The following is a 25,121-nucleotide window of genomic DNA, read 5'->3' on the forward strand; positions in this document are numbered from 1 at the left end:
CAACACCAGGACTACCATAGCCAATTCTGTAACCGACTACAAACAAAAAGTTTATAAACTTAACTACATTAGACTTCAAGCTGGAAGTGACCACTGGGGAATGTACTCAAGTCCATATTCTACAGACACTGCAAAAAGGGACAATTTTGTTCACAAGCATTTAATTGCAGCAACACCTACATTTTTTAAAGCAATTACATGTTCAGGGACATTTTGTCATGTTAGTCTGAAACCAAACACTTCCAATTATACCAATGATCATTTGCAACATCAAATCCATTGTAATGAGTAGATCACCAGTTTTCAACTGGAAACAAAAAAAGAAACCCACAACTCTTATGCATTTAAATTGTTTAATGACAAGTTCCAAAGGTCTCGATTAGTAAGAGTCATATCTTCATATATCTCTTCAGAACCTGAAAAAAAAAAAAGCAATCCTTAAAAGAAAAGTGCAGTCTGCCCTGTCTAGAAGAAGTCCGAAGGCAGCTTCTTAAATGAGTTTACTTCAACAAGCCCCACCCATCAAGAGAAGAATTCCACTGCCCCCCCCAACATTAAAAGGCACCTGCTGGCCTTTCCAATAACCATGTCATTCTTGACAGCAGTGTCCTTTGTAAAACCCCTCACCCCACATCAAGATTACAACTAACATTCCAAGGGCACATTGTGTAGAAGCTACATTTTCAAATCTCCAACACGTAGCACCTGTTCATGTTTCTGGTTCTCCCTTTGATTAGAAGACAAAGGCTCTTTTAAAACTGGTTATACTTTTATTTAGTCATTTGAATGTATACCATTGTACATTAATCATGGTGAAATACAGTAGTTACAATCAAATCAATATTCAGAATTGTCACAGGACCCAACATACCTGGATGAATCAAGAGCCTGCAGGACAGATCCCTCGACCAGTCTCCCACCTGTACAGAAGAAGTCAGCTAGAGTAAATAATGAGCTGTAGTGACTTCTATTGCCCTTTTAACATTAATACACAGGCTTTCCTCCATAGTTGAAAAGCAGTTCTCCGGCTGGCCTCAGTCCCATATCCGCAACTGTCATTCCTTAGTCCAGGAGTAGTTAAGAATCATCACCGGCCAGCAGTGCCTACAGCTGCAGCTCAAGACTACAGCAGAGCCACCATGTGCAAGTTCAACTACTCAGCAAGGTCAAACTTCTTTAAGTTGGGGGTCTCCAACTCTGGTCCCGGAGAACACCCCAGTCTAGATGGTCTCATTGATCTAATTTTCAGCAACACCTATAAACTACTGCTGAATTAAACATCTTTTATAAGAGCCATCTGATCTTTGAGGACTTCAAAATACCTTGATCATTGTCTGAGATGACCTGCTGGGTTACACACTTAAAAACAATGGAATAGTCAAAGACAGCCCACAGGACTGAAGATCCCTGTTGTAGGTGTAACAAACACAAGGCAGAAAAAAATGCATACCTGCAGAGCCACTCCTGCTGCACATCCATACAGGCAGCCTGAAGTGGGAAAACAAAAATGGAGAACTAGTTAGACATCTCCACCGTACAGAAGTGACTTCAGCCCAAATTCACCACAGCCTTCTCAAGTTCTTCCTTGCTATGAAAGTGAGGGCTCCGGAGTGAAGACGGAAAATGTCCTTTGGAACATAAAGGCTACAAATAGAGATGAGGCCATTAGGGCCACCTGGAATTTTGGGAGTTAATTGATCCAAGGATTATTCAAGATGTTGGAGAGTAGAGTGGCTGCCCCAGACATGTCAGTCCAGACAGTCAAAGACCCCCCATTTCCTCTGGCATGCTCTTGGAGAACCAGGAGCTACGCACACAGCTCTGATCCTTGGAAAACATGCGTAATCTGGCTTTTAAAACCAGGATGACCACTAACAGCAATGTCAACACGAGTGGTTCTCTGGTCTGCCTCAAGTTTCAAGCCAACCAGTGTGAACCGTTAAATCCACTGTTGCAATCCCATTTTCAACCAACACTTCAATGTTGGTATGAACACTCACCATCTTACTCCTTCCTGATCAGATCATGAAGAGCAGATGAGTTCCCTGGGCAAGAGAAGATGCACAGAATTAATTTCACAGTCAAGCTCTGCACACCGTCTCTACACAGCAGTCCCAGTGCTCCTGTCCCAGGCAAGGTTCACATGGTCTGAACGTCACTGGGATGGACTGTAATAGACCTCAGCTCTCATTCAGGAGCTCATGGCACTGGGGTTCAAGCTAAAACTCTAAGGGAGAATAACATCACAATCCGAGAAGCTTTACTCCCTGGACTTTATAGCGTGATGGCAACATATTAAAGATAAGCAATAACCTTGCCAAGACAGTCAAGCAAATTCAATCTATCCGATGCCCATCAAAGTTAACCCACTTTTCCAGACCTGACTCAGTAGAGTACATAAAGATGTCATTATCGAGTCATGCTCTCAGTGAGGGCAAGTGTGTCATCACTGCCAGGCCTGGACTAAAAGGAATTAGCTCCCACTTATAGCCACTGCTTAGCCATGCTGCCCATAAAATGTCCACTGCTACAAACGGAGGTAAGAGAATGACATTCAACACCTCAGCAGGGGTCATAACAGCAGAATCACGGGTGACCACAGTGAAAATACAGTAACTTACCGAACAAAGGAACTGGGCCTGGTGACAGTCACCCACTTTCATGGTCATCAGTCTTATCAGCCCAAAGCGCCCATGACTGAAAGGTATCAGCACACACCTCCCTCAGTAAGGCTGCACCTATACAAAGAGAAGCACATTGCCATGTAATTGTCAGGGTCAATCATGCCCTTGCCTTCACTCAAAAGGCTGAGTGAATCAACCAGATTAAAAGGTGAGATGCCTGAAGTGTCCAGATCGCTACATGTCCACAGGCCCCCGGTTGAAGACGCATGTCCTTTTACCACAATGTTGCTGTATCAGTCACCGTCAAACTGAACAGCGACCGTCGGCAGAAGAGTCACTTTCGGCTCCCCTTTGACACCGCCAGCTACAGGATACAGCTAGAGAGCCTTCCAACAGAGCCAGAACACGCACTGCACAAGGCCCTCTACACACGCGAGGACTGCGAAGTCAAGGTGAGGGCTCAAGTCCCAGCTGGGACTCTGGGGATGCATCCTTGACCATTGTACTTCCAAGGATACAAGATCAATTGGTCCCAATTGCCTGGCTGCATAAGCAAGTACTCCTATAAAGCAATGGCCAATAGACACCCCCCATCTAAGGACTTTTTGGCTGGTGTAATTAAAACCCTCACATCACAATAAACCACATTTTCAAAGGCTCTTACCTGCATCACTGTGGCTCCGCAGCCTGACTATACAACAAGATGACCAGGGACTGATAATCCCACATCGCAGGTCTCAAAGATCCCTGATAAAAAAAAAATATTCCCGTTAAAAAAAAAAGAGAATCATTGACTGGCTAAGATGCAGCATTCAGGTGGGAAATTCTGAAGGATACAATTAGGTCTACAATACAGGAAATCTTAAAATGTTATGACAAAGTGAAGTGTCCTTTTCCAGTATGTTGCTGGTCAGTTACAAAAACTGAGCAGCGACCGTCAGGCAAAAGGTTCACTATTGGCTCCTTTTTGACCGCGTCATCTACGGAGAAAGACTGACACGGCTTCGATCAGGGCCGGAGAGACGAGCTCACAACATCGGGAAGCCCCGATCTCAGGCCGTAACAAATATCCGACCTGCCGCATTAACCCACCGGACAGCTGGGAACCCAAACCTCCCCACTGTGACAGCTGTCGCGTCCGGTAACGTACCAATTTCAGCATCCTCTGGTAACCTTCACCCTCATCCGTAATGCATAGCGCTCTAGGAGACTTCCCAGGGTCCTTAATGATACAGGCAGCTCCTACGAGCTTGTTTCGATAGATAAAAAAGGAACCCGCAGTGTGTGCATGTTTATCGGTATATTTTAAAAACGATCGCTAGGGATCAATGTAAAATCCGGGGGCGGAGCGGTGGCTCTGTGGGTAAGGATCTGCGCCTGTGGCTGGAAGGTTGCCGGTTCAAATCCCGCAGCTGGTAGAGGAATCCTACTCTGTTGGGCCCCTGAACAAGGCCCTTAACCCTAACTGCTCCAGGGGCGCTGTACAATGGCTGACCCTGCGCTCTGACCCCAGGCTCTCTCCCTGTCTGTGTGTCTCATGGACAGCAAGCTGGGGTATGCGAAAAGATCATTCCTAATACAAGAAAGTGTAAAGGGTTAATAAGTTCAGGAGGGTAGCTGCATCAGCATGCGTAGGCCGCAAAGGAACAATAGGTTTATTCCATGCTGAAAAGAAAAAAATAACGTTTAGGCTGTGCACCCCAAAAAGGCTCCACAGTCGAAACGTTGTTTTCTTTCTTCTCCTTTCAGCATGGAATAAATGTGAAAAAAATACTGGTTGCCGCGTGATTGAGATCTTGAGTTCACTTCACCCAAAGGCCATGTGCATCTTTCGTCCTTACGAGTTACATATAAAATGACTTATTCGTGCAGGATGAGAATAATCAGGGGTGTTGAGATAGGAGGAGGGGGTGCAGATTTCCAGGGGATACTGAACTGGATACGACACCAGTACTCCCAATACGTCCTCGCTTTTCGGTTTTGAGATCACGACGGCCACGATTTAGTGCATTACTGCATTGATATTTCCGACAAGACTTTAGAAAGTGAGCATATTTTCTAGACAAACGGTTATACAACGTGAGGGGGATACAAAAAAATAATCTGAGAAGGCAAAGCTGAATCCAGCACGTGAATGACTACAGCGCCACACTATGCAAAATGCACCCAGATATATTCCACAGAACATGCAGAAGATATTAAAAGACAAATTGCAGCAAAGTGTCTCCCAAGTTTATATTTAGTGGCCAAAACCGACAGCTTTTAGAAGACATACAAAGCAATCATGGGACACTTGTACCTGCTCATCTTTTTACAAAATTAATGCGATTCTTCAACAAATACATACTGGTGACTTACCCTTATAGAGAAAGGAACATAACTATAAAGAAACAATCTTATATAAGCTCATAACACGCACGATGATCGCAGATTACGCACGCATACTTTCACAAAGTCACTCACCATGTCGCCTACGATGCAGCAAGAAGGAAGAAGGAGAGCCTTCCGTTCCTTTTAAAGCGTGAATTCCGGGGCTTTTCCCTCGTTCTGATTGGTCCACCGGTTACATCCTGTCACGGTGCCTGATGGGAAACGTAGTTTTTTATGATCTCATGAGCTCCATACTTGTGTGTGTGCATGTGTAGGGTGGAGGTTACGCAATATACCATACAACCCATTATTGTTAGTGGGTTTTCGCAACACGAGTACAACCGATGCGCAGGAAGTTCAGCCATGTGTGCCATTTTCTTTCTAAGAGCTTTTTTATCCGCCCGTTTTTTTTAACTAGAAGCGTCTCACCAAATGACAGAAAACATGAATCATAGTTGCAACAAATACACGAAGCTGAAAACAATTAAAAAGGGCATTCATACTTTTTAGAGTTTGAATTTGATCTTACAATGTTGAAAGTATGTAATATTGTGGTAGCATAAAAATCAACACGTAACTAGTTTAAATATACATTTATAACTGTTGTTGTTGTTGTTGTAGCGGTGGTGGGAAATCAATAGTGTAATAGCTTCTCCCATCTTCTTGACAAGCTGGATCAATTTCGGCTGAACACACGTTATTTGAACTGTGCGGATTCGCACTCTTCCGCTGCAGCTGCGCAGTGGCCGGCCGGTCTCTGGGGTGGCTGTGTGTTACTTAGCAGCAGAAGTTTAATCATGGTGCTGGCAGTTGCTGGAGCTGAGTGACGGATAAATGTTCAAGTCTTTGCCTTTCGGCAGCTGGCTCCGCGCCTCCGGAGGAGACGGCCAGTCGGGGTCGGGGGGAGAGACTGTCCCGGGGGATGTCTCGGTGGATGAGCAGAGGAGCGGCGGAACAGCCGCCGGAGAGGCGCAGAAGGAACCGAGGGCGATCGGAAGTAAGAAATCCCGTTACACTTTAGCTCGATAGCAGATCGCTTGGTGTTACATAACCACAGTTCTGTCTAAGCTAGTTAACATACACGACACATCATAAAAGCATCTAGACTGAAACATAAAGCATCATAAAGCATCTAGACTGAAACTTTGGTTGGGAACCGTCGGCATAAATAACTTCAGCACAGATACTGTACAGTAGGTGTGTACACATATTTTCACCATTATGAAAGAGACTTTGTTGACCGTGAGTTATCAAACGAAACAACAAATCTCTGCTGCAAATAAAACCTTTTCAAAATGTTCTCTGTATGTGCCTTTGAGTGAAGAAACACGGCTTCAGTTGTAGGTGTCTTTGAAGGAAATCCTGAAAGTAGGAAGGAGAAATCCGGGAAATGCAATCTGGCGAAGACTTTGTGAGAAAAAATAGGATTCGTCTGTTTTAACTGTTTCGGGTTAATGGTTGTTCGAAGACTTTTCCCTTTACCTGACGGTGTTTTTGTATTTTTTTAAATCGTTTTCCAAAACTATTTTGTAGAGTGCAGAAAGAGATCCAGATGAATTCAGCCAAATTGCCACCACATACTGCACCCAGATCACAGCAGCTGAGGGAGACTGAGGCTGCTTAATACTGAGGAGGGGTTTTTGCAGGTGGTGTTGTGGATCAGTAGGTGGTAATTTGCACTCTGGTTCAGAACATCCCAAACCAATATCCCAGTACCAGGATACTGGAAACCAGGGACACTGGGCTGTAGCAAACATCCTTCAGCTGAGATGTTAAACTGAGGTCCTGACTGCTTGGTCATTCAAAATACCTTTGCATTATTCCTAACAGTAGGGATGTTAACCCTGGTGTCCTGGCTAAATTCCACTCTGGGATTGCACAGCCTGGGCTCCCTAAATGTCCTCTTATTCCAATAGGTGAAGTCATTTCTCACTATTCCACCTGCAGTGGAGTGGGGCTGTAGGTGGCTCAGCATGGCTGCTGCACATCACCAAGTGCAGCACATCAGTGTTGGTAAAGTGGTAAGGCACCTTGGGATGAAAAGCACTATATCAATGCAGTTAATTCATCTTATCACCTTTTATTGCAACCCCCAGTCTTCCATGCCGACAATACGCATGACAGGAAAGTGCTGTTTTTCAGTGCTGTGTACTAGACAGTGGAGATGTTGTGCTAGACAGCTCGTTCTGCTTTAACGGACTCCTCCCTCTGACCTTTGGTTTTGGATCTTGTTGTCCTCTCTCCACAGCCTACCTGTTCAGTGCAGCCGCCTTAGCCTCCAGGAAGGTGGCAGAGACAGCCCAGAATCTCCGCAGATCTGTGGAGGGACATCCGATCATAGACAGGGCGAGTAGAGAGATCCCCTCGCTGCTTCAGCCGTGCACGCTCACAGACGCATGGGGGAAACTGCAGAAAATACTTCTACCATAAAACGTTGTTTCCTCAGGTTGTGTCTCTGTATGTGATCAAGAAGGGCTTATGGTTGTACACTGCCTGCATTCTCCTTGCGTTTCCCTTGGTGCACCCCAAGTCAAAGAGTTCAATTCAGACTCAGTTGTAGTTTTAGTGCAAAAGTAACAGGCTTTGGAGATCTGATGTGGTGCGTGCACAGAGAGATATTGACAGCAGCAGGCTACTTCTGTAATGGCTGCTGTATAGATACTGCGTTTGCCTTTGACTTGGGAGTACTGTATTTCAACAGCTGGAAATTTGCATTTTCTTATACCCATTTTGGTTGTGTTGCGGTGTTTGTCTTTCAGACGATACTGGGGGATTTTAAGAAGGAGCAGGAGAGGTTCCTACAAGAAAAACAACAAACCAAAGTAGGTAAGCTTGGACACCACTCCATGAGGCCACCCCGGGACAAGAACCGCCTGTTTGTCTCATGAGGACTTACCTTCTTCTAGCTCGTTTCTAGCATTGGAAAAGCACGGCTTTACAGCTTTACAGACCCAGGTAGGACTAGATGTTGATGCGTGTTCCTACTCAGGATTAGAATTTAGAAATGGGTAAATATTTTTTGGGGAAAAAAGCTTTAGTTTCCTTGCGAGCCATGAATTTCAGGGAGAAGAAGTGTGTGACTACAGGACAGCAGATTCTTATGTCAGTGAGGCCTGTGTCTGTGAAGAGTCCTGGGTCCTGTGTTTTTCAGAGGCTGCCGTCCCTCCCTGGTCTGGATGCAGTGACGAAGAGACTGTTAAACAGCAGATCCTGGCTTTGTCCCTAGTAAGTTCTCAGATACACTAGCAGGTGTAGCCGTACGTTTAAGTAATAATCATAATTTTCTATCTAGTGAGCATGTGTTCATCCTTAAACATACGACTACCTTGCAGCCAGGCTCTTTGCTCTTTTTCCTGACATGTTTCTCGCTCGGTCTCCATATTGTTTCTCCGCCCTCCTCTCTCCTGTCTTCCTCCCCGTCTAGGATCGGAGGAACTTCCTGCGTGACCCCCCGGCCGGAGTTCACTTCCCCTTTGACTCCAGCCAGGCCACCCCGGTGGCCATGGCAACGCTGCGGGAGGACAGCATGTTGAGCAGCATGCGCTTCGAGCTGGTGCCTAGACAGTGAGTCCCTCACACACAGACCATTGCCTACTGTCCCACGCACACCAGTACTGTTCTTCAGAAGCCAACTCACCGCCCCTCGATCACATTCGTCTCTGATACACGCAGTCAAGCAGGTTGTAATCCTTTCCTGTACTGAGATTCGGACACCGTGCCTAGGGGGTAGTTGGTTTTCTGTTGTTTGATTTTGGCAGCAGCTACCTTGTTCAATGTCTGATTTAAATGATAATAAATACATCTCCATGATGGGTGTTGGAGAGACCAAAGACCTGCACAGTAGTAAGAAGCATGACTGCTATGAATCTTACCCTGCCTCTCCCTGTGGCTCTGCAGGGTGAAGGAAGAGGTGTTCTGGAGAAACTACTTCTACCGTGTGTCTCTGATCAAGCAGGCAGCACATCTGTCATCCCTGACCCAGGAGCACAGGGAGACTAGGAGGCTCCCAGGCAGCCAGGCCAGCGCAGGTACAGTGGTCAGGGTCTTCACCTTGGCTGTGACTTACACAATCAGACTTGTACCACTGTTCAGAAAGCTCGTTGACAATGTAGAATGTCTTTCTTTTTGTTACTATTGTTAATGCTTCTAGATTTTCTTGATTGCTTTCCCCTTATCACACCTCCCTTTAATAGTAAATGTTAATGTATTTAAATAGGCTTAAGCAAGGAAACATACAGATAGAAAATGGATGATTTTTAATAATCAGTACTGAATAAGTTAGACCAGTGGCATTTAAGCTAATATTTAGTGGCAAACACCCTGCCATGTAAAAATACTGAAGCACTCTTGCTAGTTATGGAGTCTGTGGCCTCACCAAATGGATCCCACTGGATGAGTTTTTAGAAAGCATGAACTACACTAGTAAGAAAACCTTCAACCTTGAGCTGATCCACTCAGCCCATGACAGAAGTGTATTTTCTATTTCAGAACTGCCTCACCCTGTGCCCACAGCGTTTAGGGAGGCAGGCGGTGCTCCAGAGGTAAGGCTGATCAGAGACACAGCTGCCTGTAGTGGCAGTGTTGAATGAAAGGGAGGCCGGCGGTGGGGTTTTTAAGGCCCTGGCGCAATGAAAATATATTATCTTGAATTTCTCTCCAGCAGCCAGTCAGTCTGGACAGCCTGTCTGCCAGCCCTCCTGATGGAGAATTCATCAGTGACACTTTCAGAGCTACAGCCCTCAGCCAGGAGGATGTGATCAGGGCCAGGGAGCAGCTTGGCATGGGTGGCACAGTGCCCAGTCACACTGGCACAGACAGTGGTAAAGATACCTTTGTTTCTCATCGTTTCGATGCAGTACTTTACTCAGGCTTGCCCTCCATCAGGTCTAGCGAAATAGAACATAAGAAAACGTTCTGATGTTAACAGACCATTGAGCCATTCAGTGATTCCATCAAGCATGAACCTTCGTTTTTAAAGATCCCAGTATATTCATCATCACAATATACCGTATCTCGTTTATTCAGCCATGCACATAAGAAACAGTCTCAGTAAGCAATTGATATTGTTTACTATCAGTATTTGTTTTAATGATTTTTGCATTTTGTTTTCAATATTTTTCCATCCTGTGCTAAGAAATGTATAATAAGCTTGAATGGCCTACATTTCCTTTGACCACATGATCAAACATAGATGATACATATTGATTAATGTAAATCCAAAGAACAGAACGAGGAAATACCTTTCCCTTTGCACTATTACACAGCCTTGGTTTTAACTCTGTGAACTGATAACAGCTGTATGTTATACAGCTCTCTTACCATGCACACTTTCATACAGGCACTAATCCCTCTTGTAGCAGCTCTGGGTTTCTTAAGGACTTCTTATGCAGTGGTGTCTGTGGGCCTGTCTGTCTCACCTGTCTGCAGGGGACATCCCGGAGTGGGAGCAGGAGCTGCAGAAGGAGCTGCAGGGCTTCGACCTGGCAGAGGAAGGGGTGCCCCTGGACGAGGACTGGGAGGTGGAGATTGAGGAGATGCTGCAGGGCTACGAGTAGCGATTCCAGGCCTCCACTGCGGCTCCCCGTTCAAGCCACACACTGCACCTGTCCAGCGCCGGTCTGGACTCCCTGTCTCTCTGCGCTGTCTCCCTGTGTCACTGAGCCCTGAAAGAGGAGCTGCTTGGGAGAAGAGCTGCATTCACTGTCCCCCCACGCTCCACACACAAGCACTGGCAGACAGGTTTTAAAATTAGACGGCTGCACACTCCTTAGGGAGAGGGGGCTTGGGGGAAGCTCGAACCCATGCAAAATATCCTGATGGTGAATGATTTTGAGGTAGATCAAAATCTTTTCCAGTGCATTTATGAAAGAGGTTCGTGAAGCAGACTTTATTATTTATCCTTATTATTCCACGGTGTTCCACGGTATATTTAGATGTAAACCAGTTAAGCTGTATAGTGGCTTCAGTGCATTTTTATACACCTATACAATGCTCATTCAGAGTGCACGTATTACAATTGACTGTCCAGGTTTTCATGTATTATTTGGATCTTAATGGTTTTCTGTCATATTTGTTACATTTTTTTTAATCTCCACTCAAGAAAATATTTTTCCATGGGAGCCATTGTAAATTTCCTGTGACTAGTATGCAGTGCTTAACAGTTTGCAGTTCGTACCCCAGAGACCACCGGAGCAGTTCTAACTTAAACACCGCTGCCGAAATGCTCACCTCTGTTTTTCATATAATACCATTACAGTTTTCTTCAAGAAGCAATAATCCTATCAGCATTCAGTCTGCCTGCTGTTGTGAATTATTTAAATACCTGTCAGTATTTCCAAAGCCTTGGAGTGTCAAATACAAAGTGATGCATATGCTGTAAATAAACAAGCTTTAAAAATAAAGATTTTATATGAAAGCAAATTGATTCTTGTGTTAATGAAAGTTAAATGTGTCTGTTGATGAGCTTCAGATTATACGATTGCAAATTCAGTTTGATAATGATTTGGTGATAATGAGTTAAAGACTGGTAGCATAATTAAATGTCTTAATTAAAAAAAAAATATATATATAACTTAGTTTTAGCATGGTTGTGTTAAGAATTTCTATAATCAGATGGTTTATCTTTGGGATTTTCTTTACTAAAATGAGGCTGTACATACAGTTTACAATTTATGTTGGTTGTCTGTGTTAGCTTTATTTTTTATATCCACCCAGTTTGAAATTGCAAATTGTTGCGTTTAAGGCTCATTTGTGCAGTAGCAGCTCCTGCACTCCTGCAGTCTTCACTGAGAGGTCACTGGGGTCACTGTTTGCCAGAATGCTGGAGACCCCTGGTGGACGACTCTCAGCCCTGTCCCAGTGGTGCTCGGATCATTGTGCATCGCTACCTAGAGAGTCCAAGTCATGGTCGGCTAGTGACACGACCCAGGTCAAACTAATGTCGTCGGGATCTCTGAGCTCAATCTGCATGAGTCCGTCCGCTGTTTGAGGTCAGTTCTCCTACAATACAGGATAAAAAACACACAGTTTAATTAAAAATCTCTCATTGTCTTTCTTGCATTTATTTAGACCCTTTTACTACCACGCTGTGACTACTTTTCAGAATTTGTTACTGAAAAACAAACTGAAACCCTATGCAATATACTCTTTTGTCATGAACCAAGTTGTCAGCCCTATAAAAAACAATCACTCCTCTTGGCAGATTTAAAACAAAACAGCTGTGCTTCATAGTCTTTCACTGATATCCCTAATACTCCTGTAAGCTGAACAAACTATGCTATGCACCCCTGCCTACTCAAACATAACATTGGCTAATCTCATTCTTAATTAGCAGACAACCTGGCTCACGGCAAAAGAGTAGATTGCGTCTGGTTTTTCAGAAACAGATTTTGAAAAGTAGTCACACAGTTTGGTAGTAAAAAGGTCTGAATAAATGTCAGAGCGACAACAGGAGAGATTTAACTTGGGGGGGGAACTGTGTCTCAAGCATCCTACACCCAGATTCTGCCAACAACACTTAATCACCGCGACAATTACAGATTTTCCCTGGAACCTAATGATTTTCCTTGGCTGCTTTTTCAGGTCAGTGGAATAAACAGTAGCAGCTAAGGGCTTTCCTGGTCCAATGTCCAAAGGGCAACACATTCTGCCAAACATTCTGTGTTTTTTCTGTTTCCAGTGTCCATACGTGTTCATGGCTGTGATTAGCATTGCCAAATAAAAAGACAATTTGTACCGAAGCATCAGTATAAAGAGCAGAATGTAAGTGGTGTCGTGCATTAGCATTGTCTGTAGCCATATTCTTCCCCATTTGGTGCTTCATTATCTCATCAAAATGAGTTACAGCAAGAATTTTCAATATAATTCCCCTTGTTAAATTGTATTACTTCTAAGTTGTCATATATATATATACATTTACGTGGCTAATGGGCAACGTGGGGCAGCTGTCTCACAGTTCAAACCCAAGGTCCTGGGTTTGATTCTGTGCTTGCGGTTGTCTGTCTGTGTGGGGTTTGTCTCTCCAGGAAATGGAGAACAGCGACCCCATCTGGAAACAACAAGTGATGGAAGGAGATGAATTTGTGTCTGTACATAATCAACTAGTACCCAGCTGAAGCCATCAATCAGGGCCGACAGATGGGTTGGGGTGTCCCCAGTGTGCAATGGAGACCCATCTGTGAGAGGCGGACAGTCCAGTTTGTGAGCCAGCAGCCAGGATTCTCCATGGGCTCTGGGGACAGCTGCTCAGGAACTGAACTGTGACAGCACAGAAAACCATGGGGCTGTTTCTGTGTGTCAGGTCCCAGGGTTAAAGCGTTTTGAAATCTCCACAATATAATCAGAATAAATGTGCTTTAGAAATCATACTCTAAAGTCAGAGCTGTATATCATTCTTCGCTGCACAAAGTACTTTTGATTTGAAACCTCCTCTGAAGCAAGGGTCTCATAGACATTTAGCACTTGAACAATTGTGATCTTTTTGTGGTTTTGTCTGCTGATGAAGGATGGGGCTGTGCTGAGGTCTAGAAAATCGACATACATCCTAGTTTCTGCTCTCTGGCTTCACAGATGCAAATAAATCCTGACTAATCTCTCAGACTAACCCCACTTATTAGGCGAAACGGCTAAAAATGCTCAGTAGTCGTAAAATTTAATTTGACAATTGCACATAGCTTTTAACATCTTCTGAGTTAGTCTGCAATGGAAAACAAATGCGCTAATTTTATCCTGTAGCTTGGCTTCCTAGTCCTGGAGACCCAGTATTTACTGGTTTTCATAATTGGTTGCTTCCTTGAATCCTTTATTGCTAAACAAGCAAGCAGATCAAACAAGTCATCAATTAAAACTGAAGATTTAGAGTTCAGATGGAATATGAATTCAGAATGGGGAATCACTGCTTTATAAAATGAATAATATGATTAGTCCAACATTTGTTATTGTTTCTGCTCATCTAAAGATTAGGTTTTGCGTGTCACTTCTTATAGGTAATAAAAAATATGTTTTTTTATGTTTGGAACTCAGCAGCAGGAGCAAAGCTAGGAGATACAGAGGAAACACAGGCCTATGGAATCAGTGAAGGATGATGAATTGTCACCACGCTCATGCTGTATGTAAACCAGGGGTGACAAGACACTTCCTAGAAGGTTTAGCATCCCCTGGATTTTATTCCAACCTGGCCTTTCAGCTACAAAGAGGATCTAATTATTGAACTGCATGAAACATGGCTCTGAAGTGTTTTCGAAATATCTGTATCTTTAACAAAGTGTTTGGAGAAGTCAACTCTGGAAGACCTCAAGTAACATTCTGTAAATGTCCGACTAAGAAATATAATTAGGTTAATTGTGCAATTGACTATCGAGGTTGGGAGAAACGCTAGCAAGCCATGGAGGAAGTGAGCGTGGCACCACTGACCCATGCTAACAGTCACAGGACTCCGGATTCCCTCAATTTCAGTACCGTGGATAGCGAAGCCCAGTTTGCCTATTGTCAAATCCACAGGACAGCTCCATGCACTGGGTCTCCTGAAGGGTTTTTTCTACATACAGCAGGTCGCTCTCACACCAGGTAGGTATGACCTGTAATTGTGTCTAGAAAATAAGACATATGTGTTTATACAAGATTAACCAGAAATACTGTTCCTTAATTGGAAAAGTGCTGCTTTATGGGAATCTTTTATATAAACATTCTCTAAGGAACTTCTCTAAGGAAGCGTTTCTTGGAGCAATGTGCGAGAACTCTGTTGAAACAAATGCATAAATGTCAGAGAAACTCCAGTTCACAGCTGCGGGCTACACTGCCTTCTTGATCAACACTGTACCCATGAAACAGCACGGCGGCCAATATACAGTAAGCGCTGCGAAGAAAAACACGCCGGGTAATGATAAAATACAAGGCCAGGAACGGCACTGTGCGTCATACAGTACATGCTAAATCACTTCAATACCCGTTACTATTCTGCGTTATGTGCGCATCACACTCGTGCAAAACCAGACGGCTTTTTCGTCTGTGACTGCTGAAAAACCGTTAGTGTGTGCTATACACGGCCTTGTCTAGCTTAGCTTTTTTTTTTTTCAGAATTGGCGAGGTTCTGTGAGATCGCGCTTCCTGAGCCACACGCACCTTCTCTCAAGATAAGCCCATGCAAGCCGTCACATGACTCCATCACTCTCTCACACACACACACAGACACACACACGCACGGTAGACTCCCCCGGCAGCGCGCACACTGCACCTTCCTGACGGAGCAGGCGCTGGCTTGGTGTAAACAGAGCAGGTGTGCGGGCGGCTTTGTTAAAGCGCCATCCCCGTCTCGTCACCCGCCTCGCCACAGCCATGCCATGGAGATTTTGTGGCAATATCAGTTCAGGATCATCCTGCTAGGAGACTCGACGGTGGGCAAGTCGTCCCTGCTGAAGCGCTTCACGGACGGCGTGTACAGTGATGTGGCTGACCCCACCGTCGGGGTAGATTTCTATGCCCGTTCACTGGAGATCGAGCCGGGGGTGAAAATCAAGTTGCAGCTTTGGGACACTGCCGGACAGGAGCGTTTCAGGTGAGAGATGCGCTAAACATCGAGCTGCCATTTACAACAGATATAAAAAACGAGTTCCCCCCCCCCTTGTATATGTATTTATTTTAAATTGATCAAATAGCGACTGTGCTATGGGGGTAATTAAGGAATGTAAAACACAATAAAGGGGTATCCGTGCACAATAGGTGATGTGTAGAGGCGTGGTATGGTAAGAATTGAAGAATTGATGCAGCAACGCTCACTGCATATAGACATTATCAAATGAGGTCAGCGGGGATCATCGCTTTCGCTTTTAAATTTGACGTACCGCTGCTTGGTGTTTATCAGAAATTTTAAAATGGTGGTATCAGGATCGATATCAAATCTGTGTCATGCCTATGTATTTACTTAGCGTGCTTGTGGTCTAAAATAAACAACGTTACCGCTGCAGTTCTGCTGCACATCGACTGACTGTGTACAGTATGTGCGCTCTGAAGTACAAAGGAGAAAGGATCCCAGAAGGAAGCTTACCTCCGCACACACATAAAAAGGGATCCGTATTAACTTGGTTTGCTACCGCTTCAGACACTCATGATCTCGGGCTCTAAATCCGCAGCCTGCAAGTAATCCCTAAAGCTCTCGGCTCCTTCAGTCCGTGCCGACACTGCACGCCGAGGCTGGTGCTGCAAACAGAGCGAGCAGCAGCAGCTCACAGCCGCACAGTGAGGTCGGTGTTATCAACGGCTTCCACCACCCAGACCTCTTTCTTCCCGTGACAGTTTTTTTTTTTGCGAAATGTGATAATATCGCGTCTGCAGCAGTGATGAGAAGAAATACAGAGAAAGCTGAGTAACACAGTTACACGGATTTATTATTTAATGTACAAAACGTCGCAATTCCTAACATAACATGAGACATACATAACGGAGGCTCCTAGCATACGATATCAGCTTCCATTGGACAATTGCTGGTAGATATTTGGCCGGGACGTTTACAGCTGTCTCAAGCAATTTTAAAAAATGAATAGATAATATCAATTTTATAACATTTTATTTATAACATTTACTAGGTATGAAAAGTTAGCTTCCCCGTGCAACTACTGTGTTATTATTTAGAATTTCGATCCCAGTATTGAGCCACACCCCATGTGAAGTCACTTGTTACCACAAACTGCATTCAGACCACAGCTTCAGAAACACCAATTCTTTCCAGTTACTGCAATGTGTGCCTGAGGCACAACATGTATAAGGGTCTACGTGACCACTATTCTTTCAAATGAATTAGACCTTTTTTGCAGGTTGTGTCCAAAATCACAGCCCTTCATTATGTTCTTTTGGATATGAAGCGGGTTAATTATTTGACGGAATAATGCTTCGTATTCATGATGAAGGCACATTAGTAACTGCCCTTAAGGTTTAAGTTTAATGCCACAGAGGAACTGCACATTCTGATAAAAATCAAGAGAGATCATGGCTCTGAATGCAGAACAACGTCTTTAGATAAGTGAAGCCCAAGTCAAGTCGTTTCATTGACCACACCCCTGCCATTATCTACTGTAGAAACCGGCTTCCCCAAGTCTGTTGTCAGCTAAACACCTGCCTCCAAGAGAGAGCTTTGAAAGACAGTCAACACATGGGCCAGCAGCCTCTTTAAATCGTCTCGCTGTGTATTTGGAAGTGATTTGAATTGTGTGGCAATTAGCGTTGCTGCCTCACCGCGCTGGGGCCTTGGGCCCAGTGCCTGGGGTGGGGTGCTATCTGGACCCCAGTTTGTACATTTTTGTGGGTTTCCTCTGGGTGCTCTGGCTTCTTCCCACAGTCCAAAGACATGCTGTTAAGTGAATTGACTTCTGGGAAATTGACCCTGTGTGAGTCCTGATATTCTCATAAAAAGACAGGCTTTACATCAGTGCATCAGTGTGGCTTCTGAGAACGTTGACGTACCAGTTAATCTCCATGCTTTCTGCATTCAGTCAGGATCAGAGTGTACACTTTCACATTAGCCAGGACCCTAACTGGATCCTGGCTTTGGTCATTTGCCATGACCCTAAAATAGAGGAGCAAGGATGATAATGTGGAGAGGAGTTTCTGTACTGAAACTGAAAGCTATTGCAATAGTAAAGTTCAATTCAATTCAATTCAATTTATTTTTATATAGTGCCTTTTGCAACTAGGCTGCCCCAAGGCGCTTAACAAAGCAAGTGACCATACATGTTGTGAATCCCCAGCAAGTCTTTCCGTTGGTGCTGTAGAAGATCTCACTCCAGACATTGCAACAGGCCCTGCCATGAAAATGACAGAGCTTGAATTGGTCCCTCTAATATGTGGACTTTTAAACAGGCTTACAATCACTGAGTGAAATAAACAGGTAGCAATGAATAACTGTCATTTCAGAGGATTTTAGATAAAACAGGAAAGCAACACGGGGTTAGAAGGATTTGGTTGGGCACCATGTGGATCTGCCATCGTACAGTACGTCTGGATAACGGCTCTCCTCCCTTTCCTCGACAGGTCCATTACCACCTCCTACTACCGCAACTCCGTGGGCGGGCTGCTGGTGTTCGACCTGACCAACCGCAAGACCTTCGAGCACGTGCGGGAGTGGCACCGCGAAGTGAGCGAGCACATCCGGCCCTACCACATGGCCTTCATCCTGATCGGGCACAAGAGCGACCTGGCGGGCGAGCGCAAGGTGACCCGCGAGGAGGCGGAGAAGCTGGCCGCCTCGCTGGGCGTGCGCTACGTGGAGACCTCGGCCAAGAGCAACAGCAACGTGGACCGGGCCTTCGAGACGCTGACGCGGGACATCTACGAGCTGATGAAAGCCGGGGAGATCGCCACGCGGGAAGGCTGGGATGGCGTGAAGAGCGGCCTGAACGCTAAGATCCTGTACCCGGCCGAAGAGGAGCCGCGAGAGAGCAAGTGCCAGTGTTGACTCTCCCCTGCCTCGTTTCTGCTTCCCCGCCGGTGTCTCCCATCTTTCCTCCTTCCTCATGGCCCCTGCCCTCTCTCCTCCGGGACCCAGAGCAGGTCTCCCTGCTGGCACTCCCAGCTCTGGGTCCTGACGTCTGGTCTGCTCACAGTCCAGCCAGCCTGGCCCGTTTCCCAGTCTGGTGTTTTGTGCACACAACCTCTGCAGCACACTGCCACTTGTGACCTGCAAAATGAACTTCGGCATTAAATCGCTTGAATACTGTTTAGCAACACCCTGACACTGGTACGATTGTTGCCTGGATATTTGGAGAGCTCCGTTACGAGTTATATCTGGATTCCCAGGCGGTTACTAGCCTTTTATGTATTCTTTCACAAACTACTGTGCAAGAAGGAACCTGCATCCTGTCTGTGCAATTGCATCATTGTGGTGTTATCGGGCGTAAGCTGAAGTCCAGTCTGTTGGAGTCATCGTTCTGCTTCTGTCCATTTTTCTGTCTTGAAGGAACCTTGTTCATGTTTCCCTAAAATAGCATTTTTCAAAGCAGAAAATATTTAGTTGTTCTGTAGAGGGGTGGCAAGGATACCAGATTGGTGCAAACTCTTTATTTTTGCCAGCTCGACTGAATGAGTGCTTTTACATACAAGCCAAAATATCTTTTTTCTTTCATGAATGACCAGATTTCTCTTCAGTCTATGTCTTACTACGCACCAGACAGTGTATGTCTTATACTCCTTCGTATTTATATCCACTTCTCCTTGGGGTTTTGTTAGTGTACTTTACTCCCAGGCAGCCTGGTGAAGTTTGAGGATGTATACATACTGCACTGGAACGGGAATTGAGGTCGAAACTTTACCCTTAACAGAATATACATCACATTTTGAAAACTTAACACCTTTATAAAGATGCTGCCACTGAGCAAAGCCTTGTGTGTGATACAAAAGGCCGTTTTGACTGACAGGAGAATGATGGGATGTGCCATATGAGGTAGTCCTGGGATGCACACCACAAATTTACCACTCCCAACCTCAGGAGCTCTATTTACAGAATGGTATACAATTTCAGTGGAAGACAATATCCCCTCCTTATCTGAATTGTTTCTTGCATGCAGCAGTCGTGTCTCCTCTGATGTAAATCCTCAATATTGGACCTCAATGACTATTACAGTACTCACGACAGAATATTATTAGGTGCTCATAGTATTTAGTTACTCAAGCCAATTAATGAATAGCAAGTAAAGTTCTGTAAAACTGTAAAACTGTTCCAGTAATTCAGGATGAGAAAAACGGACAGAACTTGATGAATGCTCCTGAGTGCAAGAGTCCAGGGCTCCAGGGTTATAAGGTTCTGTAATAAATTAAGCTTGTTCCATGGGCTGAGCTGTGAAAAATGTAATGGTGCCTATAGAATGTGGAGGACTGAAGCTCTGGAAGACGGGAGATGTACAGCAGAGATGTTTTTCTCTCGCCTTTCCAGGATTGCTCTCTGTTGAGATAAGGAGTCTTGTCATGGAGCTGCTACTGTAGAGGCTGCTGTACTGTGCCTCTCACACCTGTTTGTCCTGCTCGTGTGACCACCCACTCCTGATTACAAGCTCCGTACCAGCTTATATGTACAATTTCACCCCCTTATTGAGTACATCACTCAATTCCCAGAACATCTCTTAAAAATCCAGCAGCATTTGTAATCCTGCAAGGCCTAAAGCTTTGCCACCTGGCAATACCAAAATGGCATCCTAAGAGCTACCTGCCCAGTAGAAAACCCATTTGATGACCTAAAGATCTCGACTCACTGCCTCAAGCAAGCACTGGTGAAAACAGGATTTTAAAATCTCCCTTATACGCAAATTTCAAAGAGACATTACTCATTAACTAAGAGGTCAGTGTGGAAAAGGGGATTTGATGGATGATTGAAAAGGTCAAGTACTGTGAAAGAATGCAGAGGTTGCAACAGCTTATCACTGTTAAAGGATGAAGGGCAGTGATGCACTGTCAGCAGTCATGCATATTCAGTTTTGAAAGAATCTCATGCACTCAGACATCCACAGCCACCACTTGCAACCTAATTATTGATCTTTTATGGGGTTTTTTTCCTGGGAAACATCACATTCTATAGACTAATACCACTGAGATCAGAATGTTCTGTCCATTTCAGTCTGAAAATTGGTGCTTTCTTTTTAGATAGCTGCATCGTACATACTGCACATTATGAATTTCTACAAAGTCACATGGAACAACTGCTCAATGCACTTCTTTTTTTTATTTCTCAACTGCTGCGATACAGCTCAATGCTGTATAGACCCATGGTAATAGGACTGCAACTTTGTTCTCATAGGGGTGTTGGGAGAAAGAGACTTGCATTAGCCACCTGGAGCATGATGTCAAAACTCATGTGGAAGAGTAGCAATCTTTGCCATTCCTGAACTGGATGGTAAACAGCTGTGACTGTGATCATTCATTGTTCAGTAAGATAAGTGACTGCGTGTTCGTATTTTCAGTTTTCGAGGTGGCCAATAGGTGTTCACAGTAAATGTGTCTTGATAGTTAAGCACTGCCTGCACTTCAGTCAGGGCTCTTAGCTCTGTGCACTCGTCCTGAATGTCCTTGATTGTAAATGGACTGGATAGCACCAGCCAAGTGTGCTGAAACCTGGACCCCTCCCCCTTCAGAAGCACAACATGGGAGTTCACCTAAATCCACCAGGAGAAAACCTGCGAACCTCAGCATGTGTGAGGAAGGCTTTCTGGTACTCGACAGTAAACCCTTTTCCACGAGGATGATTGTTTTCTCTTGTGTCACTGCTCAGTCACAGCCCAGAAATGTTTGTCCATGACAGAATGAGGTTTAATAGAGCACGATCCACAGTGAATTTATTTCCAGTGCTTAAAATACTTTTCTCTTTTCATTGCCTGCGAATTGTTCCATAGGTGCAAAGTCCAGGATAAATCACAACCTAATTTTTCATTCATTTACCCTTCAGTTTACAAGGGAAAGAGAAATATGACAGAAACAGCAGGTTTTAATGCAGAGGAATTAAAGGGCTCAGTGATCTAGACAGAGGACAAGCCATTTTGATTTGAAAATGCGGAGTCGTGGTTCTCCAATTAAACAAAAATCAATCTTATTCAGAAAAACATGAAATCAGAAAGCCTCTCTCCTGCTGTTCTGTGTTGCTCCGCCTCCTCCCTCAGCATGATCCAAAATCGCCTCTGAAGAACTGGCATCCCTGGCTTCGCTTACCATGAATTAAATGTAGTAACGGAGCTCGCCACTCATTCACTCACCACTGCTCCTCGGCCAGGAAGATCAGTATCCCCCTGAAATAGGAGGAACCAGAGCCGGTAGAGAAGCCAGAAGGGAGGCAGTGAACGGGTCGCCGGTGGCAAGGACGCAGGCACAGCTTGAGAGCTGGCCGCCCTGTGTCAGCGCTGCCCTCCGCAGAGGGGCTTTCTGCTAGACAGGGATGCAGTCCACTGACTCACCGCCGAGCGCATTTTGCTGTGATTTGGCCGTCGGGGAGCACACAGAAAGCTCCGGTTGCGTGTGCTGTTTTTTTTTTTCGCTAAGACTCGGCTCTCATGGCCGGCTCCGCCCCGCTGTACCCCCCAGGCCTGCCCCCCCCCCACCCCCGGCCACACGCCGGAGCTCATCCGCGGGAAGGCAGGTGACATCTCCTGTTGCCATGGCTGCGGCTCTCACAGCCAGATAGATAAAGCTCACTTTGCCTGGTGCTTTCAGCTCCTCACCTCTCACCAGCATTTCACAAAGACACCGCTAGGATTGTAGATGTTTTTAAAAGCAAATCGCTTCGTTTTTACTCTCAACGTGAAATCCTTTTCTTGTTGCTTCTGAACTAAAGTGACTGAATTATTTCTGCCCTGCGGGGGGCTTTGCCAGATTGAGGGGCATCTGAATAACTGGACACCCCCCAGCCTCGCACCCAAAAGGACTGAGCTGTTTCCTGAAGCTAAAAGATGTCAGCTGGATATACAGTTTGTGCGGTCACATTTACATGCAATTTATCTGACATTATTCAGATCAGCAGTGTCAAATTCTGCTCACGAAAGGCTGCAGTGTTTCAGGTCATTTCGCTGTTGCAATTGTTTGACCATTTTGAGTAAATTTAAAACTTTACTCCGGACAAAACGTAGTTTGTCAGGAACCTGTACCTCCGTCCTGTTTTCTACCAGAAACATGTAAAGGTCTTGATTATTGTTTTTACACCCCTCAAGAATCAGTCTGAGATGAAAATAAAATAAGATTCTGCAGCTCTCAAGGACGCTTGGTTGACAAGCCATGTGTAATAATGATATATAGTGTATAGACAGTAACGAACACAGGAATCCATTGCTGTTATGAAAGACTGGCGGTCAGTTTGGACACATGGAGATGTCGTCAAGCTACTTTAAAGTTAATTTCCAGTCTTTAGAATCTGGCATCATCTTCATACCTCACCTGCATCGTGTGACAATCAGCTGTCTGCCGAGCTTCTTCTTTCACACCCCCTTGTGAAACGTGAGCCCTGCGATATGACAATTTAGCTCCAGAGTGACTACAGTCTCGAGCAGTCAAGTGTAAAAGTGCACATCCTGTGAAAGATGACGCAAGCGTCAGAAAAAGATCTTGTTCCACACGCAAGTTCCTATTATGTTTCAGTGCAGTTTTGAGACAATTGGCTGGAGCTTGTCTGAATTTGTTTAAATAAAGTTAAAATGTGAAACTGGAACAAAGGGTCTAAAAATCCTCCCTGTGAAAAGTTATATTCAAGTTGCCTTTCAACATACTGTATTTTTAAAACCTGATTTAGAACCGCCCATTGCTTTCTCCTTTGTTATACATTATTCTTGTTGGAAACAGCTGCAATGTCCTTCAGCCTGACTAAGGATGGTGTGATCCAGCTGGCACAGGAGAAGTAAAGACAGACATTCAACATCCTCTGATGCATGTGCTGTCAGATTAGTCACACCTTTTTTAATAATGTGGGCCTGGTGACATCAAATATGGGTGTAGATATATACTGTATGAGGAATTGGGTCTCATTTTCTTCGATATAATGCTGGGGGGCTGGCAAGCCCTGATTACAAATCAAGGTGGATTGAAGAAATGGAATCCAGACTCTCCTGGTTCTTTGCTTTTTCAGCTCCAGATGACGTATTTTGCACATTGTTCTCTTCCTGTAAATTTCGTTTCTGGATCGTTTTGCATGTCTTCTGAAAGAGTAGCTGTGGTTCTCGTGGTCAGGTCTTGTCCATTCCCTTCCCAGGGGGCTGTTATTGTTGTGATGAAGCCCAGCTGAAGATACTACTACACTACAGCCTGTTTCAACTGAGTATCGCACCCTATAACATCACTTAACAGGAAATACACTGGCTTCCTATCATATTCTGATGAAAATGAATTAGCTGTATTACCTGACAATTTAGAAGAAATAATAAAACTATTTGTCCATTCTTATTTGGTGATATCCTTCTTTATAGAAGTGATTAAACACTCAGAAGTGGGTGGCATCTTATTATATTTATAAAAGTGGAGGGACAGAAAAATCGGACACGTGGTACAATTGTGAAGCACTTAAAGTTTTTAGGTGGTCTACTATAGTGAATGGTGTTTTCTCATAGAAAAAGCACCTTCTGATCCAATTATAGAAATTCGTACAGGATGCATTGACTATAGCTCATGCAATCTGTCAGCACATGGTGTTAGGATAACACTTTAATCCTTTAATATTTAGAATATTTTATAAAGCATTCCAAGCTTAAATAATCCTCATTTTTTAAAATCTGGCAATTGATAAAACTTCTTCCTTTAGGACAATAACACGTTGAAAAAGTTTCTGAATATTTAAGAATGTTAAGTAGTACTAGTTCTGTGATTAACAAGTGGCTGGTGTTTGACGCCCTCTTTTGAAATTCTAATAGAACTACAGCACCAAATGCGGTTCTAAATGTCATTGATTGGACAACAAAGATAGTGTTTTTACATGTCACATATAAAAAACACTGTTCAGGTTTACTGCGTGTGTGTCAAGCCGCGATGAAGTATGGGAATAAATATAACTGATGGTAATGAAGTTGTCTACAGAGACTTCTACTTAAGCTTCTTGAGAAACTATGTCATTTACCTTTACATATGGATAAATTGTACTTTATGGGCATACATAAAGGTTTCTGACACATTGAATCTGTGAAACGACAAAAGCTAATTAATTTTTTTTTTCCAGATTTTTTTTTTGAAAAACTCAAAAAGATTTACAAAACTGTAAATCTGTTAGACAGTGTTAACTAGATATTCATATTATCTTGCTGACTGCCAGTTTTTGCTTTCTGTCAATCATCTCTTGCTGTGAAGTGAACTGGCCACTCCCAGCGTTTATTCCACAGTGCTCTCCGTTCAGTGTTTGAGCTTTGTACTCCGCTAAAATGATGCTGTGTCTTGCTATTCTCTTTGTAAAGTGTCTTAACATTTACCCTAAATTTCTATATGCATATTTCTTCCAGTTAAAACATTCAAAAGTAACTGCTTTATGCCTGTTAGGTCTGAGCAGACATTGCTTTACAATTAACAGAGATTTGAAACCTGTTAACTACCAGCTGATGCCGAGTTTAATATTTAATATTTATGTAAATATATTATTTATTAGCCTTTCATCCCGTATTTTTTAAAAACTGCAGTTAAGATCCGAAGTCA

General features: G+C 44.2%; 2 protein-coding genes, 1 long non-coding RNA gene and 4 other non-coding genes across 9 annotated transcripts; 2 read left to right on the forward strand and 5 right to left on the reverse strand.

Annotated features, from left to right (window-relative positions):
- Positions 1–336: 336 nt before the first annotated feature.
- On the reverse strand, positions 337–5,157 carry LOC107077527 (uncharacterized). The gene is made up of 7 exons (XR_001478556.2): positions 5,088–5,157; positions 3,289–3,371; positions 2,622–2,738; positions 2,001–2,045; positions 1,451–1,488; positions 872–920; positions 337–416 (listed from the first exon to the last, which is right to left on the reverse strand). It is a non-coding gene; the product is annotated as an uncharacterized lncRNA (long non-coding RNA).
- LOC138241925 (small nucleolar RNA SNORA44) lies at positions 1,714–1,843 on the reverse strand. The gene has a single exon (XR_011191215.1). It is a non-coding gene; the product is annotated as a small nucleolar RNA SNORA44 (small nucleolar RNA).
- Positions 2,380–2,457, reverse strand: LOC138241920 (small nucleolar RNA SNORD103/SNORD85). Its single transcript, XR_011191210.1, has one exon. It is a non-coding gene; the product is annotated as a small nucleolar RNA SNORD103/SNORD85 (small nucleolar RNA).
- Positions 2,889–3,027, reverse strand: LOC138241922 (small nucleolar RNA SNORA16B/SNORA16A family). Its single transcript, XR_011191212.1, has one exon. It is a non-coding gene; the product is annotated as a small nucleolar RNA SNORA16B/SNORA16A family (small nucleolar RNA).
- On the reverse strand, positions 3,508–3,643 carry LOC138241921 (small nucleolar RNA SNORA16B/SNORA16A family). The gene has a single exon (XR_011191211.1). It is a non-coding gene; the product is annotated as a small nucleolar RNA SNORA16B/SNORA16A family (small nucleolar RNA).
- A 269-nt stretch (positions 5,158–5,426) lies between the features above and the next one.
- On the forward strand, positions 5,427–11,414 carry LOC102695528 (synapse-associated protein 1-like). 3 transcript variants are annotated; one of them, XM_069195577.1, is made up of 10 exons: positions 5,427–5,991; positions 7,243–7,340; positions 7,754–7,816; positions 7,901–7,949; positions 8,146–8,219; positions 8,419–8,558; positions 8,892–9,022; positions 9,483–9,535; positions 9,658–9,814; positions 10,422–11,414. In XM_069195577.1, the coding sequence occupies exons 1-10, from the start codon at positions 5,829–5,831 to the stop codon at positions 10,547–10,549; spliced, it is 1,056 nt and encodes a 351-aa protein (XP_069051678.1). In that variant the 5' UTR covers positions 5,427–5,828; the 3' UTR covers positions 10,550–11,414. The 3 variants fall into 3 exon arrangements, with proteins under 3 accessions (XP_069051678.1, XP_069051677.1, XP_069051679.1); XM_069195576.1 differs by having other exon boundaries at positions 5,428–5,991; positions 9,655–9,814; XM_069195578.1 differs by lacking the exon at positions 7,901–7,949 and having other exon boundaries at positions 5,430–5,991; positions 7,754–7,820; positions 9,655–9,814.
- A 3,681-nt stretch (positions 11,415–15,095) lies between these two features.
- LOC102695725 (ras-related protein Rab-39B-like) lies at positions 15,096–23,888 on the forward strand. The gene is made up of 2 exons (XM_006631385.3): positions 15,096–15,546; positions 18,015–23,888. Exons 1-2 carry the CDS (start codon positions 15,332–15,334, stop codon positions 18,436–18,438), a joined length of 639 nt encoding a protein of 212 aa, XP_006631448.1. The 5' UTR covers positions 15,096–15,331; the 3' UTR covers positions 18,439–23,888.
- Positions 23,889–25,121: the final 1,233 nt, after the last annotated feature.

Source organism: Lepisosteus oculatus, chromosome 11, assembly GCF_040954835.1.
Source record: "Lepisosteus oculatus isolate fLepOcu1 chromosome 11, fLepOcu1.hap2, whole genome shotgun sequence".
Classification (NCBI taxonomy): Eukaryota; Metazoa; Chordata; class Actinopteri; order Semionotiformes; family Lepisosteidae; genus Lepisosteus; species Lepisosteus oculatus.